General features: G+C 38.3%; 1 protein-coding gene across 1 annotated transcript in view; it reads left to right on the forward strand.

Annotated features, from left to right (window-relative positions):
* Window positions 1-653: 653 nt before the first annotated feature.
* The window catches only part of slc1a7a (solute carrier family 1 member 7a), an 86,626-nt gene continuing 61,355 nt past the window's right edge, over window positions 654-25,924 (forward strand). Inside the window, exons 1-3 of the mRNA XM_057857256.1 lie at window positions 654-1,157; window positions 4,374-4,453; window positions 24,896-25,111. Coding sequence (XP_057713239.1) covers window positions 1,017-1,157; window positions 4,374-4,453; window positions 24,896-25,111 — 437 coding nt within the window. The 5' untranslated portion in view covers window positions 654-1,016. The remainder of the gene's footprint in view (window positions 1,158-4,373; window positions 4,454-24,895; window positions 25,112-25,924) is intronic.

Genomic DNA, 25,924 nt, shown 5'->3' on the forward strand with positions numbered 1-25,924 from the left:
AGGGATGGGCTGCGCATCAGTTGCCAGCCAATCGCTGGGCACAACGAGACAAACAACCATTTGCACACACACTCATACCTACGGACAATTTAGAGTGTTCGATCAGCCTACCATGCATGTTTTTGGGATGTGGGGGGTTACAGAAGTACGCGGAGAAAACCCCCGCAGGCACAAGGAGAACATGCAAACTCCACACAGGAAGGCCAGAGCCCAGGAAAACCTCATCTTTTTCTCTGAAACCCAAATGTCTTCAGTGCACAACAAAAACAAACTTGCTTTTCCAATACTTTTGGATGTGTCTTTAAGCATATACAGTATATATATTTACATATATATATATATATATATATATATATATACATACTGTATAAACAGTTTATAAGTATGTCTATTAGGCATTCAGGTGTTATACTCAGACAAATGTTTGTGACTCTCAACTTTTCATGCATTTCATTTGTGTGGTCTTCAACAATCCGCTGTCCAATTGTTCAGAGAGCCCTGTAATCCGGCCTTAGATGGGAGTCGTGCAGTACGGCCTAATAGGATCGTAGTATTAACAATAGCACCAGCTGTTGCAGGGCCCCCTGTCGGCCATCGGGAAGAGTGTAAGGGCGGGGGTTAGAGCTGGAGATGTTGTCTGCGTGATGCTGTCAGTCTCATGTGGAGTATCCCGGGAAGCAGATTGGTTTTGACGCAGTGGAATTTCTGCTTATTTTTCCAGGCATTTACTTTTCTTGACCGCCTCGACATCAATCATCCAAATCACCTCAGATTTGTTGTTTCTCACTTTTGTTTTATCCCACTACCTTCTACATAGGTCCGCTTTAATCTGTTTCGATCAACTGTGGCGCTTATAGGTCTTAGAACATTGCACAGGTGGCTGCCGACTGTGCGCTGTCGGATCTACATGGATGAATAATCAACAGTTGGGGGGTCTACTCGGGTTTTTTCCCTCTGTGGGGGGGCTTTACAAAGTTGCAGTCAGGACCAAGCTGCTCTAGGAGGAGGTGGTGAGGATGGCAGTGGCGCTGGAAGAAGTGTGGGGGCGGGTCAAGAATGTCTGCAAGCAGAATGGTCTACTCATCCTGTCTGTGCTTGCTGTCGTAGTTGGCTGCTTGCTTGGCTTCTTCCTAAGAGGCAAGCAGCTCTCCGTACAGGTCAGTCAGTTCAAATGCCGCCCCACTTTCTGATTATTGTGACCCCAAACACACCTGCATACCAACTTGTCAAGTATCTTACCCTTGGTGTCCATTTTACACCTTAAAACATGACCTTTTGGTTAGTTCACAAAAAGACATAGCACATCATTCCATTTTGTAAATGCAGGAATAATTTCAGAAAGAACTATGTTCCTGTTGTTGGAAAGGTTAGCTTGCTCCTTGAATGGCTTTTCAGATTCAGAACTAGGGGAAATTGTTGTCAGAAGCATCCTCAGCTTGTTTCCATCAACCTCCAATATTGCCCAGAGTTGCTGCTGGACACATATATGGTTTAGGATTCCCGGTGGGGAGATTAGTAGTCAATCACTCACAGAGACATCAGGTCAACAACAGACCATCATGTTCACTTATATAATTCACAGGAGTCGCAACAGGCCGTGGCTTGAAATACCAGACTGTATTTGCAGTTTCACAAGCGCCTACGTAGACAAGAATATGGATAACCGTAATTTTATGGCTTGGGTTCCAATTTATAATTTCTTTGATAGACGTCCAATCCTTTTGAAGTTGGAGCTCTGGCAGTGAATTACCCAGTTTCAGCAATAGATGTAAATTAGATGTCATTTTGAACTGGGTGGGCTAACTGTGAGAGTGCAATTACTCATCGATCTGGACATCTGGACAGATATATCGATTGGTGAAGCACAATCGAATTGAAATAATTAAGCCCAACATCAGCATCTTTCAAATAGGACGTTTGCTAAAAAGAATGGTGCTCATTGAAACGTCTGAAATGTTTCAGCAACAAATTGTCAAAAATTGCTTGGTATGTTTTTTGCTGTCAGTAAAAAGAGAGAGATTCTATGTACATAATACTGTATTTGATTGATTGAGCGAAGGCCCTTTTATCGAATTGAAACCTGGCAGACTGACATATCAGCAAATATTTCCTTTTTCCAAAGAATCGACATCATATCATTATGCAATTTGTCATTTTCACCCCCAGCTAGCAGCGAATGTTCGCTACCAGCCTACCAGGTTTAAATTGATTGGACATCCATCCCAGTCAGTGGCAGGGAATGAGTTAACTGTACAGTTAATGACTTTATGATGAAACCTTTTTTACTCTTTGGACTATTATTTCACATCGAGTTACTATTGGGTGAGCTTAGTGTTTGTAATATGGTAAAATGTCTTCTGTCAAATACCCTAGGTGTTATCCGACTCTAAACCAGAATTCACATTGTAACACAATCCAAAAGGGCTAATTTCTACATCTTCATTCTCATTCAGAAAAAAAACCCCTGAAAAATAATAGTCAATAAAAGCACAGTCAACTGTGCTATCTTGCCAATACGAGCGGAGAAGATTACGGTTGCAAATTATGGTTACTGAAGCTCTTGAGCTCCACTGTCAAACACAAAGACTAAGGCAAACATTTACATGATCATTTCTCGAAAGATCAAGGTGACAAAATCAAAAACATCTCATCCCGACCCTTTCACATTTGGTGTCATTCTAAACATTCATTAGTTCCTACAGAAAAACAGCAGAGGTTCACTTTTTATCTACAGAGTAGGTGGTATTGAATGGACAATTGGAAAAGGGCTTTGTATAATTCCTCTGATGTTCCAGATCTGACATTTAACAAGCTTTAACAGTCTGCATTCTCACATGTAGGAGCTCCTAACCTTTATTCTGGTCGTCTTACGACCAATTAGGTCAATACATTGCTTCTATGGTAACAGATGGCGTGATTTCACTTCCAGCAAATAACAGATGCACACGCATACACCCTGCAACTACATTCCTTGCTGTATGTGTCACGGGAAATTAAAAAAGATTTTAAAAATGATAATAATAATAATAATACAAAGTTGCTCCTACTAAAGATGCGCTGTGCTACTTTGGGCATTATTATCACTACTTCATTTTAACCATTGAAATAAACACTGTACTGTATTTCTACGTTCATTGAAACCAAACGCGATTGAATTGCATAACCAGTGGCTGATCAAGCGACCTTTCTTGGAAACAGACTGAGGTGGGTAGTAAATCATTGCATGTACTCCGTTACATTTACTTGAGTAATTTTTTGAGCAAAAGGTACTCCGAAGAATAGTTTTACTAAGCCATACTTTTTACTTTTACTTGAGTAGATTAGTGAAGAAAAAAAAAACTACTCTTACTCCGCTACTCTGGGCTACACAAAAGTCGTTACATTTTTCCTCTTCATTCTACAAATTAGATTTTTTTTTCTTTGCCCCGATGCCAAGAGTAGCTCTACCAATTTCACCAATAAACGTTGCAATAATAATCATATGACTCCATTATACCTATCAAACGCAAACTTGCCGTTCGATGATCATGCCAGCCTGTTCAATCATACGCCGTCTTTGAAGCACCGTAAAAAATGACGTATTTGACATAGAATGCTGCCCTCAACATGACTCGAAAGCGCGGATTTTAACCTCTCTCCCAGGTTTTATTTGGCACCGATTGACCACAGAAAACTAGAGATATGATCCTTTTAATTTCATAATAGCAATGATGAGGGAACTAATCACTATTCAAACTAGGAGCTATTCTCTCCACTAGAGGGCACTTATGCTTTTTGGACGAATAATGCTTCATTTCTGTCATTTTTTTTTTCTTCTCTCGCCGGAATCTTTTTTTTTGGGGGGGGGGGGGGGGGGGCTTAATGTTATGTAATGGGTTATTGTACAATATCACTATAACCACAGTTCATATAGATAACTTTGTGCTGAGAAAAAAATACCATTGTTGAAAAAGAAAAAAATCAAACAAAAATGTAACCTGTTACTCACAATGTTACCCATTACTTGAATATTCTTTTCACCAAATACTTTTTTTCTTGTACTTACTTGTGTACATTTTTTAGATGACTACTTTTACTTGAGTGATATTGTTTTGAAGTAACGCTACTCGTACTTAAGTAAAATTTTGGGCTACTCGCCCCCACCTTTAGAAGCAGATGCCAAGCCAGGAGTTCAGTTAGGTTCGGCAGCACAGCTAGTGTACTTTAGGTCTTCTGAACAAAAGTGACGTGAAAAAATGGAGGTTGGATGAACCGCATTTTACTGTACATGACACTTGTTTTGTAGCACACAAATGCTGCATTTTTCACACACGACGACAAAATTCTCAGCATGTCAAATAAATTGCATGTTAAAGCTTTTTTTTTCCTTGCAGGAAGTCAAGTATTTTCAGTTTCCTGGAGAACTGCTAATGAGGATGTTAAAAATGCTCATCCTGCCACTCGTCGTTTCCAGGTAGGAGCCATTTAAATGTTTACATGGATGTGGGGCTGGAGGTGGACCCAACTACCCCAGGCACCCAATAAGAATCCTTATTTTTAAAAATGAAAATATAAAAAAATATATATATATATAAATATAAATGTTTCATAAAATTACAAATTAATTGGGACCTCCAATTAATTGGTGTCATGAATTAGTCTAAATATAGTAATAACATATTGAGAGAATTAACTTCAAATCAACAGTTCTCCAACATATTGGACATTTTGGAGCGGACTCTCTCAAAGGTGCAAAATGCCTTAGTCCACCAACAGTGACTGGCAACAAGTTATAGTCATCAGTGAGCCCAGATTGAATGACTTGACTAGTGTTAAAGAAAGATGTGTGTTCTCAAAGGAAAATACTGCCACTATTTTCAATGTGTCAGCCAAAAATAACAATATTGTAGCATCCGAAAGAAAGATGGCAAACTGCCGTTGTGATTTTCTTGAGATTTAATAGTAAGACAGCATAGAACACGGCTACTATTGGCCATAGTGAGGCCAAAACATCTGAACGAGCTAATACGGGCCGCGCGATGCATTGACAAAAAGTAATATGCAGAGTTAAACAAATTCACCCAGTCTCAGGCGGAACACACGCAACTTGATTTGTTAAAATATGACAGTTCGGTGTCCATGCTGTGTTGGCCACAAAGTGCTATCCAACTTAAGAAACACAACTTCAAACATGAAGAAATATTTAGAATCACAGCATGGCAAAGTCAAACTGATAGACCAAGTCCCGCAAAGTAGGGGGATGAGCAAAAAAGCGCATATTGAAAAGAATATGGTTCTCACTTTTATGTAAAGCCTGCTTCATGTAACTAAAAATGTGGTCATGGACTTAACATTTTATACTAATTTATGAGTTTAGAATTCAATATTTTTCGATTATTTATTGCTCATTTACTTTTTGCACCATGAATCACAAGCATCTTAGGGTTAGGGTTGTAGACATCTAATGGGCAAATAGCACAACCACTGTGCTAAGCTGTGACCAGCCCTTGTACAAAGGTAGAAGGCTTCTACATTCACTTTTAACATGCGTATTGGCCCAAAACCGATAATTAAAAATTCATGTCGATATTATCCGATATAATTTTAAAATACTTTTATGGGCCGATGTTATAGCTACCCAATTACTACTTTTAATCTAATTTTGTTACTTTTAAAATAAAATAATACATATTAACTAGAAATTGCAATTTCTGGAGAAATAACGACATTGCTTTGCTGTGGTGGATACAGCTCTAACAGGTCACTTCCTGTTAATTTGGGGACATTTCCGGGATACGTCCTGTTGATACCAGGTCACTTCCTGTTGATTTGGGGACATTGCAGGGACAAGTCCTGTTGCATGGCTGTCAATGGCATCGACTTACTTGGGTGCCAGTTGAATGTCAATGGGCTATAATGGTAAGTTTTCGGTCAAAAATCACAACCACGCAGGTTTTTTTTTAAATGAAGGGGAAATTTGGACGTAGATGGCCCTCAATGGCATGGACGTGCATGGCTGACAATGGCATCGACTTACATGGGCGCCAGTTGAATGCCAATGGGTTGTCATGGTAAATGGTCAAAAATCACAAGGACCTATGTCTTGCTGCCATTGAAAATGAAATTTGGACATATATGGCTGTCAATGGCATCCCATTAGAAATGAATGTGACAGTTTTCTGGTGAACCCTTAAGTTTTTGGCAAATTCTAAGTACAATTCTTATGCCCCGTACTGTCCTTGAATTTTTTTATGTGTAAATTATGCAATTTGGTCAGAAATGTTAGGACTAGATACATTTTTTGGGGGGGACTTTATGGGCAAACAGAAAATTTACGTGGGTCACTCGAAAAATTCCCTGCGTCGTGAGAAAATTCCGTTCATGTTGATATTCGAACGGTTTGAGCTGTGCCATACTCCGAAGAAACGCCATTCAAAAAAAAAAAAAAGAATTTTACTATCTGGCCCTTTGCCTTGCAAAGCCCCATCTAACTACATTACTTTAGAAATGATTAATTTATAGAATCAGTCTACTATTTGAAAGTTATTTTTGGCATAACTGAATTCAAGTTAACAGTCCATTCCTGATAGATCATATGCTACTAATTTTTGTATGTTCATGTGAATTCTTTAGTTTAGCTATTGCCAACCAGGCTTCTCGTGGCTGGTATAAAGAAAAAAATTGGGGTAGCTAAGATTGTCAACACGAACCAGTTTTCTAAACAGAAAGTGGTTGTGCAGCAGCATTAACACATTTGTCTAAAATGTCTTTAAATATGAATAATATAATTCCACCCACTTTCTCTCTTTTTACGCTCACACGTTTTATGCAATGGATGGTGGCCAACTGCCATTGGAAATGTACAAAATTTGACGATATGCCCCAGCTTCATGCTTTTGTATCACACACTGTACTACAGTTTGACCAATAACAAAATATTCTAGTAAATTAACATAATCAAACTCGTGATCACATGTTCTGTAACTGTACTTTTCTTTCAATGCATGTCTACATCCTTGTCTTTTTCTACGTATTTTTATCTGCAAAACCACAATTTACCCGCACACATTTAATAGAATGTATCATTTTCTGGGAATTACGTGGTTTCTAAGTAAGAATTGAGCCATTACGGCCCTGACCTAGCTCCCCTTGTCCTTGCCTGACATAATACAAGGCAGCACCATTTATTTTTTAAATGGATAAATTGTCAATACATTATATTGTGAATACAACTGTCACATTGAATTTTGAATAACTTTCTGATCATTTGAATTGTGATTAGATTTTCTATTACAACAGTGTCAATAGAAAAAAAGTCATTTTTTTATTACAGAACTGGCATTGATAATTCACTCTACGTATATTGAAACGGACTGGATATGTTTCACAATCACAATTCAGTGTCACAGAGAAAAATTACAATTAGCGTATAGGCCCAAATATAAGACGGCCCTGATTATAAGACGACCCCCTCTTTTTCAAGACACAAGTTTGAAAAAAACCTTTTGAACACCAAATTAATTTTTAGACAGAAAATAATTACAGTACATCTGAAACAAATGATTATAACAATATATTTGAGAGAAAAAGCATGTTATTTTACCTCATTCAAATCTTAATATCTCAACATTTAAATATGTAAACTAAAGTGCGATCACATTCGTAAATGAATGGCTTCTGGTTTTTGAAATGTAAATAAACCAATCTATTGTGATGAAATAAGAAAATTGCAATAACTGCATTAACCATCAAAGTGAGGTTTAACTGTAACTGTTGTCTTGAAACAAAATCTGAATAAGGAAAACCATTGCAATAAAATAAAATAATGCAAACTGGTTAAACTTGAGAGTAGCTGAGACTTGTCATAACAGAACATTACTCCTCTTTTCAGCATTCGCTTCAATGATATCTGGCGCCATCTAGTGTCGTGAATGGGTATAACGTCTTAACCCCGAATATAAGACAACTCACAATTTTTCAGTCTTATTTCAATGCAAAAAAACACTGTCTAATATTCGGGCCAATACGGTACTTCTTGCAGTGGTGCCCAAAGAATTCAGGGATTTAAGCATTTATTCGCAAGAATTTCCCCTTAAAAGCTCTGTTTACATAAGGCGGCCGCCACATTGACTGACAGACTAGCATCATACTTCGGCATATTTAAGTAAAATAAATGCTAACTGCACGTTTTTCTTTTGCTTTTAACCAAGAATCGAGACAGTTTTACGTCCATATCTATTAAAAAAAATCAGGGATTCAAGCATTTATTCATAAGAATTTTCAACGAAAAAAGCTCTTTGTCCGTGATTACATTTGGTCAGCTTTGATGGCCACGCCAACAATGCAGGCCCGCTATTAATTGCCCCCACGCCCTGTGTCCCGTCAATATCATTATGAATTCTACGTTGTGGGTTATTTTGTTGCCGATGTTAGGGTCCGCTACTGCGTAAACAAGGTTGTACTTCAAAACAGAAAAAAACGCAGGGATGTGGTTAAGGGTTTATTAAATATAAATAAAAATACACGCGATCACGGAAAAGGGTGAATAACATAATGGGTCCATGACAGTAGGTCCACAGGGATCAATAATACTAACCTGAGCGGTAGGCAGAGGGCCAATATCAAATACCAGCACAATGTAGGGGATTTCAAAACAAGGGCGGCAGAGGTCGAATGGCTACCAGCAAGTTAATATCTCAATACCCTTCTCTTGGATCGCCTGCGCCTCGGCTTATACGGTCTTGATGAGCTTGAATTGGCTGCAGTTACGACGTTGGGAATGCTCCGTCTGTACCAAAACACGATTTGATCGATATTGTGACAGCCGATGCTGACCAAAAATGGCGTAACGTCTCCGTCATAAAATCGCGCCAGCAGCCCTCCCCGCACAGAAAGCACCAGTGGGCACCCCAGGACAAGTCTGTGAAAGTGTCCAACCCGCGTCATTCCTGGGACATCTCTGCATGCATGAAAGCAATGGGGCGAGTAAATCCCGCGTCACTTTACACAGGAATTTCCCTGGATATGTGTTTGAAAAGGGCTATGGAGAGATATCACGGGAATAACACGGGTTGGACACTATCACAGACTCATTCCGTGTTGCCGACTCAGCGCTCTCTGTGCGTGTAGGGCGGCTGCCACAAATTTATATTCTGGATATTTTTGATTGGCATCGGCAACAAAAAAAAACACACATTTCCAAAGATGGACAATGGACTCTCTTCCTCAACACTACGATCCAGTAGCAATTTAATTTCGTTATGTTTTTAGTTTAATTTAGCTATTTCCAGTTTGCCATGTTGATAATTGCGATGTTTACCACTTTTCATCTTACTGCGAAAAAAGAGGAAATGACGATCGGCCCACCATGATATTATCGTCATCAGGCATCGCGCTGTGACCTGGGAATTTAACGCCTGCTTTCACACATGCCACTTCTCGGGAAATTCCCGGACATTATACTAACACGCGACTCTGTAAATGTCCGCGACATCGCCGTGTCAATCGATCTGGGCAATTGCTTTCACATGTAAGGGGTACCCATTTAAATCCCAGGATTTTAACGGTGTTTAGGTATGTGTGAAAAGGGCTTCAGTCAAAATGGGGTGGACGTCGATTGCCATCAATGGCAACAAATGAGTCAAGATAAACATGTAAACTAACAGATTCTCCTCATGACTATTTTCGGCCCAAAGCGCTACATGAGGTCAGTAATGTCCAACACACACAAAAAAAAAACCTCCAAAAACAAATCAGGCAAACACACCGGTTACATGCAGGCTGCTTTGTGCAATAAGCTACTTACAATATATGCACCAGCAAAGTCTGGATGAGAAGTTAATCTATCCTCCCTCCCGCTGTCCATCTCTCTATGTCAGTGCTTTTTGCGTCTTCCTTTTATTTATGTTTAAAAGGCGGAGAATAACATATGTATGTGCAAGTTCCAGGAAAATAATGCATGCATGTCAAATGTGAGGCACATGATTAGACCTCAACTAAAATATTTATTTTAAAAATCTCACGGTAAACTAGTTTATGTACATAAATTTGCATATCTTTACAACATGCATATTCACTAGAATCTTCAACATAGTCTCTCTGGAGCTGAATACTGTATAATGTATCAGGTTAGTGCTGTGCAGATCAGCTGGTTGACACAGCTTATCTAGGGGTGAAATATCTGCTCCAGCCCTATAGCCTGTCTGTCCCCATTTTTTTCCCCTCCCAACCATCTGCGCGCCAGCCAAAGAGGAAACCAGATTATCCCGTGTACGCGTCATGCAGAATCAATGGTCATGTACGTGTTTGTCTACACTATGCAATCCATTGCCGTACGTCAATATACAGGGTGATTCAAAAAGAATGATCCTATTTCATGAATTAATATTTTATGAAGCAAAAAAAACAAAAACTTATAGCAGTGTCATGTGACAATCATAAAGAATATTATACACTGCTGGCCAAAAAGTATTGGCACCCCTGCATTACTGTCAGTTAATGCTCAATTTCTCCCAGAAAATGATTGCAATTACAAATGCTTTGGTAATAATATCTTCATTTATTTTGCTTGCAATGAAAAAACACAAAAAAGAATGAAAAAAAACAATTAAATAACTATAATTTTACGCAAAACTCATGGCATGGCATTATGAAAGCTGAAGACTAGCAACAAATTTTGCAGCATAATGTAGGGCCCAGTGTGAGAAAGCTGGGTCTCCCTGCGAGGTCGTGGGTCTTCCAGCAGGACAATGACCCAAAACACACTTCAAAAAAGCACAAGAAAATGATTTGAGAGAAAGCACTTGAGGTTTCTAAAGTGGCCAGCAATGAGTCCAGACCTAAATTCCATAGAATACCTGTGGAGAGATTTGAAAATGGCAGTTTGGAGAAGGCACACTTCAAATCTCATAGACCTTGAGCAGTTGGCCAAAGAAGAATGGTCTAAAATTCCAGCAGAGCATTGTAAGAAACTCATTGATGGATACCGGAAGCGGTTATTTGCAGTTATTTTGTCAAAAGGTTGAGCTACCAAGTATTAGGCTGAGGGTGCCAATGCTTTTGTCAGGCCCATTTTTGGAGTTTTGAGTAAAATGATAATGATTTTTATTTTCCCCATTGTCTTTTGTGTTTCGTCATTGCAAGCAAAATAAATGAAGACATTACGACCAAAGCACTTGTAGTTGCAATCATTTTTCTGGGAGAAATTGAGCATTGTTTGACAGAATTGCAGGGGTGCCAATACTTTAGGCCAGCAGTGTAAAATATAGAGTAATATTTGATCAGGAAATAGGGTAATTCTTTTATAAACACCTTGTATAAAGCATGCATCCAAAGAAAATGAATTTGGTAAACTCATTCACAATATAGTAGTCAAACTGTTTTCTACACTCTGCTAAAAAAGAAAACAAAAAATACAAAAAACTGCCAAATCCACTGAGATTTAGGGCCCTGTTTTTGTGTTGAGCTTGAATTGTGCTTTGTTCTCCAATTTTGCAACGGTAAATTTGAACTAACCCATAATGTTAAATTAGCCATTGGGTGGCTTTATTTCCAAATGTTTTTGCAACTAGAGTACTATAAAGGCAATAAAAATATTAATGGAATACTAATCTGACCTTGTCAGAAAAAGCCAACTTCTCCTTTAAAAAATGCTTAAATGCCTTCTCTATTTTGACAGAAGATTACTTTAATGCTCCTGCTCAGCAAAGAAGCACAATGGTCAAGTGCTCCATATGCTTCAACAGACTCTAGCATTCTCGACTCTACAAAACACACTTGACGTGGTGTGTGCATGATGTGAGCATTACCAGACAGAATTGGTACAAGCAATTGCATGTTCAAAATGTATTCTTCAATTTTATTGCTGTGGATGGAAGGAGAATGGGGAAATATATTTTTCTTTTTCTATTTTTTCGTTTCAATCAAACCGAGACTTAAATTGGAAGGACGAAAACATGGCCAGCATGATTCTTGTCGATCAAATTCATGTTTATAATTGCAAAGTTACAACTAATTCATCACCAAACAACATACCTAACAAGGATCACATTTTTTTAAATTTTCATCTTCTTTTTGCATGCCCTGAATAATAATTTTGGTTTTGCATCTAGGGTCTAATCTTACACAATTGCACAACCATACAGTGGTTTAGTTATACACACAGTAATAATGCTGCATTACTATTTTAATCATGACAACACTGAGATCTTCGGCGAAATAATTTCCCTCGTGAGATCATTTAGGAATTCTTAACTATTTAGAAACATGGATTTGTTTTAAAATACAAAATTCAGATCATCCTGGTTGAGCTCATCCTGACTAATGAAGTAGGTAGCAGGTATGACCTCACATAAAATAATAACATACTTGTTTTTTTGCATCTGATAGGCCACAGTCAGGGAATTAATGCCGCTTGAGTTCAAGCAGCAGTCTCCAATTTAATTCATACATCGATACGACTTTTAAAAAATCATTTGTGAATACTCATCTAATTATTCATTTTATTTTAGTTACCTTTAAACTAAGGGTGTAACGGTATATGTAATAGTATTGAACCGTTTTGGTACTTGGTGCTCGGTTCGGAACGGACACGTACCAAACGAGTTTCTGACGTAATATAACCCTTACTTTTCGAGGCTGTGAGTCGATCGGGTTACAGTTTCTTTGTGTAGATTATATTTACTCCGTCTTCTCTACTATAATGAGGACCAACACGGTAGGACAGTATAACCCAGAAACGTCAATGGCGCAACAACGTGGCCGCCGTGAGAACGCAGTGAAACGCGGGCGTTAGAGTCAATCAGCCAATGCACACCAGTTGCAGTGAGGCCGCGTGTTAGATGCGTCCCAGAAGCGGCTCAACGCGACGCACGCAAAAAGAACGGCAGAGTTTATCATTTGATGCGAGACGCGGCCCTCCTGCGTCAATACTACTACCGGTAGCTTGGATCGGGCCAGAAGTCACTCGTGTAAAAATAAGGTGGATCTGGTCGATTTTCAAACTAATATGCAATCGTAACCTACTTTTTGAGTCTATCAGATCTTTTTAGTGGTAGATCGGGGCACAGTTGATTTGTCTTTGTTGATTTACCGCTGTCTTCTCTGCTATAATAATAACCAACACGGCCCCGTGTTCAATACAAAACCCTCCTACCACAACAAAACAAGTAGGAACTAATATTCACATAGTAACTAAAGTTATACAACATAAAATATACAATATAAATGAATACTACATCACATTTGTAAAATATAAACACATAATAAAATAAATAATAGCCCATTTAAATAAAATAAATTCAAATGAGCAAAAACACCTGTAATTAAATAATAAGAATAATACACACATCCTGCTTACACAATTAAATCCATTAATTTCTGTGTGGCGCTTTAACTTGAGAAAATCCACCAATAAAGCTTTTGAAAACCATTCATAAGAAAAAAAATGTTTCATTGCGGCATTTCATTTGTAAAATACTGCTAAAATCTTTGTCATTGGGATTGCTTTTCTCTTTAGCACAGGACTTCTTTTTTCGTCTTTCTTTCAGAAAAAAAGCTGACCAGTACGCAGGGTCTGAAAGGCAAATTGTTGTTGGATTATCTTTAAATACCCGCTACTTTTTGAGCAGAATTCTAGCTTTGTATAGGCTAATGTTCCTATTGTTGAAAGCACAAAAGTGTGTAATAAACAACAAGCACATTTATATTTTGCATTTTGTTTTCTTACTGTACCGAAAATGAACTGAACCGTGACCTCAAAACCGAGGTACGTACCGAACCGAGATTTTTGTTTACAGTTACACCCCTACTTTAAACAGATACTTGGAAAAACAGGGCATTCCAACTGTGAGCACTGACTGCCACGCCTCCCCGTTCAAATGGTTTGGACGTCTGTCAACGTCAAAGGCAACCAATGAGTTAAAAATTTGTCACTAAAATTAGCATACTTTCTTTCCTTACCATCGTTATAATTTGAATACCAAAAGTGAAAGGCTAGGCAAGATGGCTGCGTTTTACAAACGGTGTTGCTCCTTTGTTGTTGTGTTGTGCGTACAACGTGTTGTGCGTACAACAAAGTATTTTGTGACGCACCTGCCTCATGCAGTGCTCATATAAACACACACCGGCTAGGGAGTGTGTGCTCGTGGATACAAACAACAGCAGAATGATTCATTCGTTGGGTTGGCTAAAATATGATCGTCATCCAACAGAAAATGCATGTTCCGTGGCACAACCAAACAAAGTAACAAGATAAATGTAGGCCTATTGAATGCGTGCAGTGTATTATGTGTATGAAAGCTTGCCAGACCTTTGTTTGGTAAGAATGATAGATTTGTACTTTCATAACACTACTCAATCCATTCAGGGACAGTGAACATTTTTCATAAGTTGACATGTAACAAATATACAGTATATACAGTGGGGCAAATAAGTATTTAGTCAAGTTCTCCCACTTGAAAATATTAGAGAGGCCTGTAATTGTCAACATGGGTAAACCTCAACCATGAAAGACAGAATGTGGGGGGAAAAAAACAGAAAATCACATTGTTTGATTTTTAAAGAATTTATTTGCAAATCATGGTGGAAAATAAGTATTTGGTCAATATCAAAACTTCATCTCAATACTTTGTTATGTACCCTTTGCTGGCAATAACGGAGGCCAAATGTTTTCTGTAACTCTTCACAAGCTTTTCACACAATGTTGCTGGTATTTTGGCCCATTCCTCCATGCAGATCTCATTTTAGAGCAGTGATGTTTTGGGGCTGTCATTGGGCAACACGGACTTTCAACTCCCTCCACAGATTTTCTATGGGGTTGAGATCTGGAGACTGGCTAGGCCACCCCAGGACCTTGAATGCTTCTTACGAAGCCACTCCTTGTTGCTCTGGCTGTGTGTTTGCGATCACTGTCATGCTGAAAGACCCAGCCACGTCTCATCTTCAATGCCCTTGCTGACGGAGGGAGATTTTCACTCAAAATCTTTCGATACATGGCCCCATTCATTCTTCCCTTTGCACAGATCAGTGGCGGCGCATTGTGTTACTGATAGTAGCCTTTGTTACTGTGGTCCCAGCTCTCTGTAGGTCATTCACTCGGTCCCCCATGTGGTTCTGGGATTTTTGCTCACCGTTCTTGTTATCATTTTGACGCCACGCGGTGAGATCTTGCACGGAGCCCCAGATTGAGGGAGATTATCAGTGGTCTTGTATGTCTTCCATTTTTCTAATAATTGCTCCCACAGTTGATTTCTTTACACCAAGCGTTTTACCTATTGCAGATTCAGTCTTCCCATCCTGTTGCAGGTCTACAATTTTGTCTCTGGTGTCCGTCGACGGCTCTTTGGTCTTGGCCATAGTGGAGTTTGGAGTGTGACTGACTGAGGTTGTGGACTGGTGTCTTTTATACCGATAATGAGTTAAAACAGGTGCCATTAATACAGGTGACGAGTGGAGCCTCTTTAGACCTGGTTAGAAGAAGTTAGACCTCTTTGACAGCCAGAAATCTTGCCTGTTTGTAGGTGACCAAATACTTATTTACCACTCTAATTTGGAAATAAATTCTTTAAAAATCAAACCATGTGATTTTCTGTTTTTTTCCACATTCTGTCTCTCATGGTTGAGGTTTACCCATGTTGACAATTACAGGCCTCTCTAATCTTTTCAAGTAGAACATGCACAATTTTCCTCCTCACTGTGTGTGTATATATACATATATACATATATATATATATATATATATATATATATATACAGCATATATGGCCAAATTTCAAAGTTGTGCAATATGCATGTGTGATACATCATTGGGAAGCTTAAAATCTCTATTTTCTGGGGGAAGAAAATTTTTGAACAGGAGGACATTTAAAAAAATAAATAAATGAATAAATTTAAACAGCAAAACCCTATCTGGAAGTGAGAGCACGCGAGAGCAGAATTACAGACGCAATGATTTTAACGAGATATTATCACGTACTTACTTCTTTTATATCCAAAGACTCCATGTAGAATGTATTATCGAGTGTCAAGACACAGATGTGAATGGCCACAGCCGGATTTCTTGGGGATTTTATGGGTTAAACATGGTAATATAACAAGGGTCGCGAAGCAGAAATCGCAGACATCAAGGAGTGGTTTAAATGTTCTTTTTCATTTATTTAACCTATTAAACCTTTTTTTTTTTTTCTTTCTATGTTTCGATCGATTATTTATCATCTAACATATCAGGGAAAATGTGACAGTAACAAAACAAATAAATAAAAATTAAGCCATAGTTATAAGGTTGATATCTGTGACTTATTTACAGACGCTACTTTTCTCATTTTGACGTATGCGAGTGAATAATTTTTTAAAGTCGTTTTTTTTTTTTTTTTTTTTTTTTTTTAAACGAAATATTAGACATCAATTAAGGATTCTAAGCTAAAAATGACAGACATTTTGAAAAAGAAATATAACTACTTACCTTCTTTTTATGGCTGGGTTGAAACAAAAGCGGTTGCGCGACATCTGTAAACGGGGGTTTCCAGGGTAAGACGGACAAATTAAAAATAGCCGGGGGCTTAATGCACCATGAATCTGCGAATGCAGCATATAGACTTATATGGATTTATTTAAAGAGGGGTGCAAGTGCAGAAACTGCTTTTTCAGTCTTGTCTGTGTTTTCCACCATATATATATATTATTACATAATGATTATTGTGTTATTTTTTTCATAATTATAAATAAATTTGTAAATTAATACGTTTTTTAAAAAATTCAATTTATGACAGTAAAATGACGCTCTAAAGTAGATTTTTTGTTTGTTTGTTTTTCCCTTTAACTCATTGCATGCCATTGATGGCAATAAACATCCAATTCATTTAAACAAGAAGACTGGCTGTGAATGCTCATGTTTCAGTGCCATTTGCAGAGCTAGACGTCCAATCCATTTTTTTGGCAGGGGCGAATGAACGAATGGTCTAGCACCGTCAATGACGGTTAAACGAGTGCCCTGTAAGTTTTTTTTTTTTTTTTTTAAATCATAATTCGTGCATGAAAGGGTTAATCGTGTTGCGTGGGTGCCACATCTTTTCAAGGGACTTAAAAGATGTAGTTTTCTCATTATGGTGTGTTCATTGCCATTGACAATTTCAAGGTCGAGACGCTATTTACCCAACCTTTTTAGAATGATTGTTACACACATGTTTGTATCATATGTGCATTTATCAGGAGTGTATATTGTCTATGTTATGACGATACGTTATCGTTCTTTTGACATCAATATGATATTTGCCAATGATAACCCTTTCAGAGACAATGGTCACCACAGTGGACAGGTAAGTATTTCTGATCATGCCCACAAACAGAGATGAGTAGTAATGCGTTACATTTACTCCGTTACGTTTACTTGAGTGACTTTTTGAGAAAAAATGTACTTCTCAGAGTAGTTCTAAGCCATCCTTTTTACTTTTACTTGAGTATATTTGTGAAGAAGACACGCTACTTTTATCGGCTACTTTTGGCGACACTAGTTACAGTGTTATGAAAAAGTATCTGAACCTTTTGGAATTTCTCACATTTCTGCATAAAATCACCATCAAATGTGATCTGATCTTTGTCAAAATCACACAAATGAAAAATGTCTGAAAGATGTCTGCTTTAACTAAAACCACCTAAACATTTATAGGTTTTCATATTTTAATGAGGATAGTATGCAAACAATAACAGAAAGGAGAAAAATAAGTAAGTGAACCGTCACATTTAATATTTTGGTTCATTGTCTTGTTGCAGCATCCATCCTCATTTTAGCTTCAACTGTCTGACAGACGGCCTCAGGTTTTCCAGCAAAACATTCTGATAAACATTTGCATTCTTCCATTAATGATTGCAAGTTGTCCTGGCCCTGAGACAGCAAAACAGCCTCCACTATGCTTCATGCTGGGGATGAGGTGTTGATGTTAGTGAGCTGTTCAATTTTTCCTTTCACAAATTACGTTGTGTGTTACTCCCAAACAATTCAACTTTGGTTTCATCAGTCCACAAAATACAGTGCCTTGCAAAAGTATTCGGCCCCCTTGAACCTTGCAACCTTTCGCCACTTTTCAGGCTTTAAACATAAAGATATAAAATTTAAATTTTTTGTCAAGAATCAACAACAAGTGGGACACAATTGTGAAGTGGAACAACATTTATTGGATAATTTAAACTTTTTTAACAAATAAAAAACTGAAAAGTGGGGCGTGCAATATTATTCGGCCCCCTTGCGTTAATACTTTGTAGCGCCACCTTTTGCTCCAATTACAGCTGCAAGTCGCTTGGGGTATGTTTCTATCAGTTTTGCACATCGAGAGACTGACATTCTTGCCCATTCTTCCTTGCAAAACAGCTCGAGCTCAGTGAGGTTGAATGGAGAGTGTTTGTGAACAGCAGTCTTCAGCTCTTTCCACAGATTCTCGATTGGATTCAGGTCTGGACTTTGACTTGGCCAGTCTAACACCTGGATACATTTATTTTTGAACCATTCCATTGTAGATTTGGCTTTATCTTTTGGATCATTGTCCTGTTGGAAGATAAATCTCCGTCCCAGTCTCAGGTCTTGTGCAGATACCAACAGGTTTTCTTCCAGAATGTTCCTGTATTTGGCTGCATCCATCTTCCCGTCAATTTTAACCATCTTCCCTGTCCCTGCTGAAGAAAAGCAGGCCCAAACCATGATGCTGCCACCACCATGTTTGACAGTGGGGATGGTGTGTTCAGGGTGATGAGCTGTGTTGCTTTTACGCCAAACATATCGTTTTGCATTGTGGCCAAAAAGTTCAATTTTGGTTTCATCTGACCAGAGCACCTTCTTCCACATGTTTGGTGTGTCTCCCAGGTGGCTTGTGGCAAACTTTAAATGAGACTTTTTATGGATATCTTTGAGAAATGGCTTTCTTCTTGCCACTCTTCCATAAAGGCCAGATTTGTGCAGTGTACGACTGATTGTTGTCCTATGGACAGACTCTCCCACCTCAGCTGCAGATCTCTGCAGTTCATCCAGAGTGATCATGGGCCTCTTGGCTGCATCTCTGATCAGTTTTCTCCTTGTTTGAGAAGAAAGTTTGGAAGAACGGCCGGGTATTGGTAGATTTGCAGTGGTCTGATGCTCCTTCCATTTCAATATGATGGCTTGCACAGTGCTCCTTGAGATGTTTCAAGCTGGGGAAATCTTTTTGTATCCAAATCCGGCTTTAAACTTCTCCACAACAGTATCTCGGACCTGCCTGGTGTGTTCCTTGGTTTTCATAATGCTCTCTGCACTTTAAACAGAACCCTGAGACTATCACATAGTAGGTGCATTTATACGGAGACTTGATTACACACAGGTGGATTCTATTTATCATCATCGGTCATTTAGGACAACATTGGATCATTCAGAGATCCTCACTGAACTTCTGGAGTGAGTTTGCTGCACTGAAAGTAAAGGGGCCGAATAATATTGCATGCCCCACTTTTCAGTTTTTTATTTGTTAAAAAAGTTTAAATTATCCAATAAATGTTGTTCCACTTCACGATTGTGTCCCACTTGTTGTTGATTCTTGACAAAAAAATTAAATTTAATATCTTTATGTTTGAAGCCTGAAATGTGGCGAAAGGTTGCAAGATTCAAGGGGGCCGAATACTTTTGCAAGGCACTGTATTTTGCCAAAACGTCTGTGGAGTGTCCAAGTGCCTTTTTGCGAACATTAAACAAGCGACAATGTTTTTGTTTTTTTTTTGACAGCAGTGACTTCCTCCATGGAGCCCTTCCATGAACACCATTCTTGGCCATAGTTTTACATATAGTTGATGTGTGCACAGAAATTTTGGACTGTGCCAGGTATTTCTGTAAGTCTTTAGCTGACACTCTTGGGTTCTTTTTGTACCTCACTGAGTATTCTGTGCCCAACTCTTGGTGTCATCTTTGGGAGACAGCCACTCTTTGAGAGAAGCAACAGTGCCAAACTCTCTCCATTTGTAGACAACTTTTCTGACTGTAGATTGATGAACTTCCAGACTTTTAGAGATGGTTTTAAACCCTTTCCCTGCTTTATACAAATCAACAATCCTTGATCGAACGTCTTCAGACAGCTCTTTGACCGAGCCATGATGCACAACAGACAATGCTTCTCATTAACACAATTCTTAACAGGTGTGTGTTTTATAGTGGGCTGGGCAGCTTTAAACCTCTCCTCAGTGGTTGGGCACACACCTGACTTAAATTGTTTGGTAAAAATTGGTTTCAATTGTTCTTTAAGTCTCCTTAGGCAGAAGGGTTCACTTACTTATTTTTCCCCCCTTCTGTTATTGTTTGCATGCTATCCTCATTAAAATATGAAAACCTATAAATGTTTGGGTGGATTTAGTTAAAGCAGACACTGTTTTTACTTCTGTGTGATTTTGACAGAGATCAGATCACTTTTGATGGTGATTTTATGCAGAAATGTGAAATTCCAAAAGGTTCCAATACTTTTTCATACCACTGCATTACATTTTTCCTCTTTATTCTACATATTAGAGTTTATTTGGGGGGGCAGAGACGCCAACAGTGGCAGTCCCAGTTTCACCATTGAGATGTCGTGACAATAATCACATGACTCCATTATACCAGACTCAAGTTTGCTGTTATATGATCATGCCGACCTGTTAAATCACGTGTTGAAGTATTTAAAATAGAGCGCTGCCGTCGACATGAATCGAAAGAGCAGATTTTAACATCTCTCCCAGTTTTTATTTGGCACGATTGATACCACCGATATGATCCTTTTAATTTATAATAGGAGATATGTTTTCTCCACTATAGGGCGCTCATACTCTTTTGACAAATGATGCTTCAATTCGGTCTTTTTTTTGTTTTGTTTATGGAATTCGTTGATTTTTTAATTTGTATTTCTTTGGCCTAATGGGTTATGTAATGGGTTGTAGTTTTGTTCTTCTTCAAAGTATGATCATAACAGTTCATACAGATTTTAAAAAACTGTTAAAAAAAAATCAAATCCTAACTTCGTAAGCAGTCACTCACAATGTTACTCATTACTTGAGTATTCTTTTCACCTAATACTTTTTTGCTTTTACTTAGAGTGCATTTTTTTTGGATGACTACTTTTACATTAACTTGAGTAATATTATTTTGAAGTAACGCTACTCTTACTTGAGTAACATTTTTGACTACCCATCTCTGCCTACAGAGTTATAAAAGCACTTAGAAATAAGAATCCTAGGTTATAATAATTAATGTATTAAGTCAACTTAATGCATGAAAGGGTTAAAAGGTCTGCCATAATCCGAGTTAGATTCCGTTCAATGGTCTACTGTTAAGAACAGGTGCTTTGCACCAAAATGTAAGGACAGGAGACAGACGGGCAATTGCAACAATGGTTTATTTAGTGATGGGTCAACTGAACAGAGATTCCAAAGTGTGGGTCGAGTAATAGTGCAGTCACAAAGCGAAGCGCGGTCCGGTGACGTAAGCAATTACGTTCAAACCTTCATGACCCACCGTACCACGTGACTGATTCAGAGAGTGGTTCAACGATTTGGGTTAAACCGCTGATTTGAACCAGAAAAGGTGCAGCAAAACACAATGGAGTTCCCCGTGCATTTTTGTTGTTTTTCAGTCTACTGGCGAAATTTTCATTTTGCAAGTTGCAAGGAAACTGGAACAATACACAGAGCCAAAAAGAGAATGTTTGATTTTTGACCTCATCAGTAACAACAACATTTACCTGATAAAAAAATCAATCATATAAATAAACCGGAGGAATTCACTATTCCATAGCTTGTACAGACACACAAGGGCTGCAAAATTACACATCGCCCACTCACGTAGACTAGACATTCACTGTTTTTATTTTCCCTATTTACTTACTAACACTACCACGAAGCGACATGAGAACATTCCTATTTCTTATACTGTATTTGATGGTGTTCGATATTCCCTTGGGTGTATATTCGTCTACTTTCTGGTGCCGTGGTGGAAAATAAGCAATTCTACATTTTGACCTCTAAATGGAGTCATAGAGTAAATGAAACATTATGAAGTGTTGGCGTATGTACCGGCATAGTTGGCTGAAAGTGTTGATGCTTCACAGGGCTTCATCTGATCATCACTGGGTTTATTAGTAGTGAAGGAAGGTGGCAGGTAATGAGGGATACACTAACAAGTGAGGTAGCAGGGAGTGAAAAACCATTGCTGTGTGACAGGAGCAGGTTGAGAGACACCTCCAATTGATTTAATACGATATCATGTCAACATTCTACACAATAAGTTACATTCCATCGAAAGCAATTAAAAAAAAAAAAAAAAAAAAAAGTAATTTTGACATTTTTGACAGTGGTGTGTCCGAATTATTTGAATGGAAAATATCTATGAGATAACAATATTGAGCGATATTTTGTGTTTCAATTTCAACTAGAGTTGTCCGATACTATCGGGTAGCCAATAATATGGACCAATGAAAGCATTTTAAAATGAAATCGGATCATATCATCATTGGTTATTCATTATCGGATTTGGGCCAATATGCATGTTGCCTTCAAAGTCAGTATGGAAGCCTTCTGCCTTTGTACAAGGGCTGGTCACAGGTTAGCACAGCAGTTATACTTATCGACCATTAGATGTCTCCAAACTAAGATGCTTTGGATTTGTTATGTGAGCATTATCATTATTATAGCATACAGTGGGTACACAGCTGCCTACAGTGGTATGAAAAGGATCAGAACCTTTTGGAATTTCTAACATTTCTGCAAAAAAATCACCATCAAATGAGATCTGATTGTTGTCAAAATCACACAGATGTAAAAACAGTGTATGGCTTAACTAAAACCGTCTAAACATTTATAGGTTTTCATATTTTAAAGAGGATATCATGCAAACAATGACACAAGGGGGAAAAGGAGTGAGTGAATCTTTTGCCCAAGGAGACTTAAAGAGCAATTGAAACCATTTTTTACCAAACAATTTAAGTCAGATGTGTGCCCAATCACTGATGAGTGGTTTAAAGCTGCCCTGCCTACTATACAACACACACCTGGTAAGAATTGTCTTGATGAGATGCATTGTCTGATGTGCATCATGGCTCGGTCAGAAGAGCTGTCTGAAGACCTTCGGTCAAGGATTGTTGATTTGTATAAAGCTGGGAAAAGATACAAAACCATCTCTAAAAGTCTGGATGTTCATCAATTGACAGTCAGAAAGGTTGTCTACAATTGGAGAGAGTTTGGCACTGTTGCTTGTCTCTCAAAGAGTGGCCGTCCACCAAAGATGACACCAAGAGTTCAGCACAGAATACTCAGTGAGGTAAAAAAGAACTCTAGACTGTCTGCCAAAGACTGGCACAGTCCAATATCTCTGTGCACACATCAACAATATGTAAAACTATGGCAAAGAATGGTGTTCATGGCAGGACTCTACGGAGGAAGCCACTGCTGTCTAAAAAAATATTGTTGCTTGTTTAATGTTCACAAAAAGGCACTTGGACACTCCACAGAAGTTTTGACAAAATATTTTGTCGACTGACGAAACCAAAGTTGAATTGTTTGGGAGTGACACACAACGTCATGTGTGGAGGAAAAATGGAACAGCTCACCAACATCAACACCACATCCCCACCGTGAAGCATGGTGGAGGGAGCAACATGCTTTGGTGCCGTTTTGCTACCTCAGGGCCTGGGCAACTTGCAATCATTAATGAAAGAATTAATTCAAATGTTTATGAGGATGTTTTGCGAGAAACTCTGAGGCTGTCTGTCAGACAGTTGAAGCTGAAATAGGATGGATGCTGCTTCCAGACAATGATTCAAAACACAAGTAAATCAACTTCAGAATGGTTTCAGAAGAACAAAATACACGTTCTTATGTGGCCAAGTCAAAGTCCAGACTTGAATGCCATTTAGATGCTGTGGCATGACCTAAAGACAGTGATTCATGCCAGACATCTCAGGAATCTGACTGAACTGCAGCAGTTATGTAGAGAAAAATGGGCCAGGATTAGTCCTGATCGATGTGCCAGACTGATTTTCAGCTACAGGAAACGTCTGGTTGAAGTAATTACTGCCAAAGGGGGGGCTACAACATATTAAATGTGATGGTGCACTTACTAATGTTTTTTCCCCTTCTGTCATTGTTTGCATACTATCCTCATTAAAATATGAAAACCTTTGAATGTTTGGGTGCTTTTAGTTAAAGCAGACACTGTTTTTTTTCATCTGTGTGATTTTGACGAAGATCAGATCAGATTTGACGGTGATTTTATGCAGAAATTTGAAAAATTCCAAAAGGTTCAGATACTTTTTCCTACCACTGTATTTAGTTGTCGGATTTTTGGAGTTGGATAATATCAGAATATCGGTTATCTGTTAAAAAGTCATGTCAGACAACTATAATTTTGACCCATCAACGTATCATTCCAGATCGATTCATTCGTACATTCCAAGTTTCAACTAAGGGTGTAACAATACATTGAGCTTTAACAGAAGTTAAAATAACCAATTTCATGACACAACGATACGATATTGATTTTTTTTGGATGACACAATATTTGCCCATGTTACAAAGTTTGTCATGATTGGATTCGATTCCGACGCTTTCGGTCAAATTTTTTTTAACAATCAATCAATCAATCAATCAATCAATCAATCAGTTACATTTGACTTAAAAGCAATAAAAATACGAGGCAATTAAAAATATTTTGACAATTTTGTTGTTCTTTTTAACAGAACAGCTTATCTACTGTAAAAAATGTAGAAGACAATATTCATCCATGTTTTGTGTTTAATTCCGATTCTATTGTGCTTAACCAATCAATCTATCGATCCTGGTCGATGCATCATTTCATCCCTAATAATCACACAACATTTCTGAGAAGACACTCTTTCTAAATGTTTTTCTCTTCTTTGTCTTCCACCCTTGAATATTTCTTTAGTTTGATGTCAGGTTTGGCTGCCCTGGATGCCAAATGTTCCAGCCGACTGGGCATCATGACCATCTCCTACTACCTCTGGACCACCTTTGTTGCTGTAGTGGTGGGCATTATCATGGTGTATATCATCCACCCTGGAGGAGCTGCTCAGAAGGAGGACTCCGAAGAGAGCAAAAAGCCAATGACCAGCTCTGCCGACGCTCTGCTAGATCTCATTCGGTGAGACAGACTCTTTACTCTCTACTTTGCTGCTTCCATTACTTTTCTCAAAAACTTAGAACTGTGTTTAGTCATTGAAACTGTGTCAGAGCAGATTAGTTTTGTTAAGTGTCCCACATTTTGAAAGTGTTGGTCTTGTCTCGGTCTCGACTCCCAAAATTCTTGGACTTTTCTTCATCTCGGACCAGTCAAGACCTGCACTGATCTGCTATTCTTCGAATTCATTTATGTAATTTGACAGGGGGAAAGTTTGTCAAGCAACAAATACCGTCAATTATTGTGTAACTAATGTTCCATCACTTCTGTAAATGACTATAACATTAACTCATTGGTTGCCATCTATTATTCCAATGGGAGACAATGAGTTAACTTTAAAAATATATACCTTTTTTTTTATTTATTTTTTTTACCATTTTAAAATTCACTTTTCTGGTATGGTTTTGTAATGTCTCAGCTTGTCTTGGTCTCAACTCTCAAAAGTATTGGTGAGTTCTGTTTTTGGGCCAGTCTTGATCTGGGAAAGTGTGGTCTCCATCAGAACCATAGACCTCACAATCAGTTGATGGTAAACAGGGCGCTGGGCCTATTCAAATATTTTCAAAACCAAAGCCGCCAGCCAAAACAAGCACTTCCCTTGGGCATATATGAGTCTCCATGAGCAGCAGCATAAAAAAAATTCAAAGTCGTTCCCTAATAAAATCCCGATTAAATATCTTCTATATAAGTACAACAAAACTTAAAACTATATGCACAAAAATCACCAAATGCAGAGATAATTACCTATATTTTCAGGATCAATAGCAATATTTAACA

Source organism: Corythoichthys intestinalis, chromosome 14 (genome assembly GCF_030265065.1).
Source record: "Corythoichthys intestinalis isolate RoL2023-P3 chromosome 14, ASM3026506v1, whole genome shotgun sequence".
NCBI lineage: Eukaryota > Metazoa > Chordata > Actinopteri > Syngnathiformes > Syngnathidae > Corythoichthys > Corythoichthys intestinalis.